The 6,815-nt window shown below is 39.1% G+C and overlaps 1 protein-coding gene across 1 annotated transcript; it reads right to left on the bottom strand.

The window, feature by feature from the left end:
• Positions 1 to 1,392: 1,392 nt before the first annotated feature.
• Positions 1,393 to 1,791, bottom strand: LOC149956108 (uncharacterized). The gene has a single exon (XM_090166763.1). The coding sequence runs from the start codon at positions 1,789 to 1,791 to the stop codon at positions 1,393 to 1,395; it is 399 nt and encodes a 132-aa protein (XP_090022889.1).
• Positions 1,792 to 6,815: the final 5,024 nt, after the last annotated feature.

Here is a 6,815-nt window from a genome sequence, read left to right on the forward strand (position 1 = left end):
ACAACGCAGAGAGTGAATTAAGCCTGTTCTCTTCTGTAGTGGATCTTAAATAATTCTTTACTCTCTTTAGTGCGGAAAATGATCGTTCTGCTGAACAGTTTGACCCTGGGGTACACAACAGCATCTGGAGCGCTATTCCTACATTTGGATAAATTTCCAAAAAGCCCTTTTCCAAAATGTACTAGTACAGTTCCATTGACGATAAGTCTTTTTCCCCTATAGCTTCAGAGGACATTAAATGAGCTCGGAGGTGGAGACACTCGTTTCCGAAATTAGCGTCCAAATCCTCCGAATAGAAAGTATGTAGGTTCTTTGCTCCTTCACGGATGTCTTGAGATTCCAATTTATGTAGTTTCGTGAGAAAGTCAAACTTTTTACTTAACTCCTCATAAGCAGATCCACGTCTTTGTAACTCTACAATTAATCTGTCGATAATGACGTTAAAAACAGTAACTCGGAACCTGTCCTTGCCACAGAGTTCGACCTCGTTTCCCTTTACTTCGTCGAACCTTAATTTTCGCCTACGTGTCCTCTTCGTATCGTATGCATAAATTTGTTTCCACTTGTTTCCATAGCCTTCGACTCATAATGATCACAGTTATCAACATTTCTCTTATCTTCTAAATATCTTAACAAAGACCGATAAAGTTCAGCGATCGTGCCCAAATCTATTTTCACAGATTGCAGAGATTTGCTAACTTTGTTAAATCTTTCAAGTATATCATTCCACAGCAGGGCCAGAAAGCACATTTCCAGAGAGTCAATTGATTTTGTAAGGCCTGAAGCGTAGGTAGTTTTTCAATTGTGTTACTAGCAATTATCTGAAGAGCTGCCAAGATATCTTTCCAGGAGCTACAGAGCCTCTGGCAGGCGTCACTCCGAGCAGACCATCTTGTCTGAGAAAGGCTCTTCACAACTTTTGAATCTGATCTCAGTTGAGATAATAAAACTTCCCATCTGCGTGTTGAAACTGAGCAAAAATGGTATAACTCCTGTAGAGTACCGAAGAAAGTGATAGCAGCCTCACAACACTCGGCAGCACATGTCCCAACAAGATTCAGTGAGTGAGCCGAACAGGGAACGAAAACCACCAGAGGATTTACTTGTTTTATTCTCGCTTGGAGACCGGAATATACACCCGACATGTTGCTTGCGTTGTCATAAGACTGTCCGCGACAGTTTGAGATATCCAAGTCAAATTTTCTTAAGGTCTCCAGAACGACGTTAGCCATATCTTCTGCTTTATGGCCACAATTTGGTAAAAATCTTAAAAATCGTTCGACTGGAAATCCCTCGACAGACATATATCGTACTATAAATGAAAGTTGATCCACGTGAGAGATGTGAGGTGTCGAATCGACAGAGATGGAAATATATTTTGCCTGCTTTATCTCAGTCACGATCGTGCTTAGCACCTTTTTCTGCCATGATATCGATAATTTCTTCGCATACTGTAGACGAAAGGTATGATGTTGTGCCACATCCTTTGTTTCCGTAGGTTTTTATGTGCGTGTCCAGAAAGGGATCGAACTCTGCCAAAAGTTCTAATGTCATGACATAGTTTCCACCGTTTCTAGATCCAAATTTCTCCTGCGTACCTCTAAACGGTAAACCACGTGCAGATAGTGACCGGATAACAGCCACAATTCGCCTCAAAACTTCATGCCAGTATTTTATTTCTTCTTCCGTTTGAAGAACTCGATTCTTGTCAACTCTACCGCCAGCGTTCTTCCTTGCTAAAAGCTTTCCACATGCTGATCTGTGATCGTTTGAATTTTCGTGTTCTTTCATCCTATGATTACCATTTTTTCAGTCGTTGTACCCTTCGTCATTAGACAGCGATGAACCCGATATTCCAAACATCTTGCAAGGGGCACAGAACACTGTACCTTTGCTTTTCGAAAATACTAGCCAAGGTCGAGATCGTTTTTCACCATTAGGCAACGTTCGACTGAAAAGTGAAAGGGTTAGATATCTAGTTTTATCTGGGTAGTGGCGCTTCGAAGAAGAAAAATCGGAATCCATATTTTGTTTCACGCTATTTTGTACGAAGTGCTCGATAATAATAACGGAATCCTGGGAACCATCCAATATCCACTCGGCAGGATCGTCACTAAAAACAGACTTTGTTTCTAAGAATGTGGGAATGGGAAAGTTTCCAGAAATTTGAGGTAACTCGTTAACTTTGTCAAAATCAGAGTCAGACATGTTTGTCGGTGGATGATCTTCACTCAAATGAGTCAAATCGCCAGAGCCTGTGGTTGATGTACTTGTACCGGTACTATTACTAGGTTTTTAAGAGCTGAAGAACAAGTTTAACTTAGGAACATTTCGAAGAAACTCTTTTTCTTTCTCCAATTTTTCCCTATTCCTTTTTCTCTTCTGGAAACCGCTTGGTTTTTTTGTTTGGGTCAGACTCAGACATTTGTACTTTAAAAACAATTATGGAATATTCTATATCATGCGATTATTAATTAAAAACTTAAATGAAACGATAGATTTCAACCATTCAAAACTTCCTGATGTAAAAATATTATTTATATAAATTATGTTCATTGAAATAGCGTACAAACCCAAGCGACATAATCCTTTATAGGAGCCTACTAGCCCAAGCCTTTCAAATTCACCTACACAACTCTCATAACTACGGTTACACTACGAGATAGAAAACGTTTCGAACAGTTTAGAAACAAATCGAAACGGGTTGAGTGAAAATTCTTGATGCTACTTTTAACCTACGTATTTTAGTAGAGTTTAACCCTAAAATTGCTCTTATATTTACCCTTGAATTGAATTTAGTTATTAGAATTTCGGATAACACAATAACTAAATATTAAATATTTTATAATAATTTAGTGACTATAACCAGTTATGCTAATAGCGACTACGGTAGAGCTTAGAAGACATTGGGATGTTTACTACTAACACCTAGTCACTCACAAGCGTATATTTTAATTTCATTAAATAAAAATAACTTACTTTCGATTTCTTGCACCCACTAATCACTAGCGAACCCATAGATATAGGAACGTATATAAAGGTCTAGATAAAATATTTAAAAGGGAGTGAATACGGAGTTGACAGCTAGCAGAAACGCGTAATTTCTGCAGGCTATCCTTATAAGGCGCTATCTATCGGTAAGAAAGCTCGTGCTATCGTCGCGAGAGCCATTGTCTCCTGCTTAAAAATGATACTAAAAGTCACCAACAGATGGTGCCTAAAGACTACGGCCCGCGGAAAGGTCAAGCGCTTAGTACTAAAATGCTAAGAGAGCTCGCGCTCTTGGTCACGTGCCTTCCTCGGTGTCTGCTAGGTGTCAATTCCGTATTTTATGTTAGGCTTAGACGCCCCGAAATTTATCTAGACCTTTATATACATTTCTTATATCTATGAGCGAACCGTACTGCGCAAAAACCTATAGTTTTTATATACCCTCTAAATCAAGAAATAAAGAGAGGCTTCCGTTTAAATTAGCGACGAATACCGGGCTACCTTTCTTTCACGAGCTGCAGTTACTCTGATCCCTGGAACTAGGTTGTGCCTGAATTTCCCTAATTCAGCATAAAAGCTCTTAACAAACGCGGACTAAATATGCGATAGTTTTGCAATATTGCGATTTAAGGCTACGACCGTTAACTGCCAGGTAGAAAATTGGTTAATTTAAATTACGATTGCTATTATAGATTCATGTTTTCGTTTACGGTAATTTCGGTTACTAGAGGGCCCCTTTCAAGGATGGGCCCCTAGGCCTAGGCCTAGGTGGGCCTAGGCGGAAATACGGCCCTGGTCGTGTCGGTCATGTGATACACAAACACCAGTTTTCTCGAAAGATAGTGGAGTCCGAGGCCCGAGCGAACGAAAGACTTTGTTTACCTCGTGGTTTCGGTGCGCCATGGCTGCAACAAATAAAACTGTGTTAGCGCCAGTAAAGGAAGTCTTTGTGAACTGCTGACGTTGTCTAGAAGTAGAAAGAGAAAGGCTGAAGTCAGATCATCCCTCCGAAAGCGGAATGCTCTTCCTACTTTTGCTTCAGAATTCTCCTCAACAAAACGTCTTTGTGAACGCGGCTTTAAGAAGCAAAGCGGAATCCATATTTTGTTTCACGCTATTTTGTACGAAGTGCTCGATAATAATAACGGAATCCTGGGAACCATCCAATATCCACTCGGCAGGATCGTCACTAAAAACAGACTTTGTTTCTAAGAATGTGGGAATGGGAAAGTTTCCAGAAATTTGAGGTAACTCGTTAACTTTGTCAAAATCAGAGTCAGACATGTTTGTCGGTGGATGATCTTCACTCAAATGAGTCAAATCGCCAGAGCCTGTGGTTGATGTACTTGAACCGGTACTATTACTAGGTTTTTAAGAGCTGAAGAACAAGTTTAACTTAGGAACATTTCGAAGAAACTCTTTTTCTTTCTCCAATTTTTCCCTATTCCTTTTTCTCTTCTGGAAACCGCTTGGTTTTTTGTTTGGGTCAGACTCAGACATTTGTACTTTAAAAACAATTATGGAATATTCTATATCATGCGATTATTTCTGCCTTTGTAGGATTGTAACTCTAGCGCAGTAGCTGGTATTCTACGATTTTCTTTTCGAATTTCAAGACTACGAGTCAAACTTTAAATGTTCAAATGGTCAAATTTCAGGACATTTCGTCGCATTTGTTCGAAAAATAGTAGTGGTTTATTTTTAGTTTTTCTTCCATAATTTTAGTCTGTGGCGGATCAAAATGTATCATAGTTTATCTTAATTTATCATATTCTTTTTTTAGTAAAATATCGGAAATCATTGAAACAGTTTCAGCACCTTAATTCTTATTTAGTTAAAGGAAATTTAACAATTGGCAATGCAGGCTGGTTTAAATTGAGCTGCGACAATCGCGAGAACAGTCTGGCACAATTCGAGTTAAATAGACTCACCAGGGCAAATTTGATCTAGCACCTAGTGGTGAAAAAATTCGAGTTAAATAGACTCACCAGAACAAATTTGATCTAGCACCTAGTGGTGAAAAAATTCGAGTTAAATAGACTCACCAGAGCAAATTTGATCTAGCACCTAGTGGTGAAAAAATTCGAGTTAAATAGACTCACCAGGGCAAATTTGATCTAGCACCTAGTGGTGAAAAAATTCGAGTTAAATAGACTCACCAGGGCAAATTTGATCTAGCACCTAGTGGTGAAAAAATTCGAGTTAAATAGACTCACCAGGGAAAATTTGATCTAGCACCTAGTGGTGAAAAAAATAATATTTCAAAAATTGTGAAAATAATATCAGAAATCGATGAGATTTCAAAAAACAGTGTCCATCGCCATTTCAAATATGGAAATATAAAACTCTGAACGAAAAACCCATAATTAAAAGAAATCTTGAATACAAATGAATGTTATATAAAATCACAAGTAGCACAAAACGGTCGGCCCAACTGCGGAAATTTTCGTCGGGGAGACCGAGTCGGAAAACAGTCGTCCCAACTGGCGACTTTTATCAGGAATACCTTTTCGGAACACGGTTGGTGGTTTTGTTAAACAACACCACTTCAATCAGTTGAGATCATAGCTTAAACAAAAAGCCATTCTATATTTATTCGTACAGCTAGCTGGCCGATCAAAAAATTGCGTTTTGCCCGACTATTAATTTTCCATTCGGTCAACCACCAAATTTTTCAAACATTTGAAAAATGTTGGCCCTAAAGTCGATAAAATGCGAGATCTTTTCAACTGGCCAACCTTAAAACATCGCCTTTCGTGAAACAAAGTTTGATATGTGGTCCTATAATACTAATAAACCGTCGCAAAGATAGCTTAAGAACAGCCGGATGTCCTACCGACTTGAAATATTTAAAAAGACTCACTACAGGTGGCGAACTCAAACTTTTAAATTGATATAAATAAAATAAAATAATCAACTTAAAAAACCCTAATTTATCAAATCCCAATTTCTCAAAACAATAAATACCTCAAATATCAGCTAATCTTAGCCAGAGGTAAAAACAATGGTGAGCGAATTCTGAAATGAACGCTTAGACCATTTTAATTTGAGTGATTAAGTAAGCGAGTGCTCAATACAGGTGATGGTATTTTTGCTCTCTTAAACTGAACCAGCTCAGACCGAGCGCCGTGAAGTTCACTCAGTCACTGATCATTCACGTTGCGTTGAGAGAAATCGGCTGATCAACACGCTAGCCTGCTCAATTTTAAGTGCCGCGTCCTCTAGCGGGGGGAATCGAGATAATTCGTTCGCTATACAGCCCTGGTGTCGGGCTGAGTGAGATCGCGCCGAGAGAAGCGGTAATTTTTTAACATTGGAATTTCTCAACCCACTGAGCGACGGGATAGACTTTTTTTCCGGAATTCGGTCACAGCGCGGTGAGCAAAAATTATGTAAATAATATTTTCTTGTCTATTTTTTAATTATATGCACTTTTTTATGATATTAATTATAACAAAAAAAATTATCACAGCGCTTTGAGCGAATTCTAGTTTACCCCGTCGTTCAGTGGGATGAACAATTCTGTATGTGAAAAAAAACTGTTTATCTCGGCGCGATCTCGCTCAGCCCGCCATCAGGGCTTTCTATAGATGAACTATCTCACCGCTAGGGGAAGCGGCGCTTAAAATTGAGCAGGTTAGCGCGTCGATCGGCTGATCTCGCCGTGAAATATCACTGACTGAGTGAACTAATCGGCGATCACCCTGAGCGGGCTAAATTTCTCTTTCTCGCTGAACAAGACCAACCGACCTTCGTATTTGAAGTGCTCGCTCATTTCGAGAGGATTTTCAAAAATGAACACTCTTAATATTTGCCCACCTCTG

The sequence above is a fragment of the Leiobunum rupestre genome, chromosome 2 (genome assembly GCF_980474605.1).
Source record: "Leiobunum rupestre chromosome 2, qqLeiRupe1.1.hap1, whole genome shotgun sequence".
Classification (NCBI taxonomy): Eukaryota; Metazoa; Arthropoda; class Arachnida; order Opiliones; family Sclerosomatidae; genus Leiobunum; species Leiobunum rupestre.

Excerpts from the sequence above, each read along its gene's own strand:
- LOC149956108 (XM_090166763.1), bottom strand. The coding sequence starts at position 1,791 with ATGAAAGAACACGAAAATTCAAACGATCACAGATCAGCATGTGGAAAG.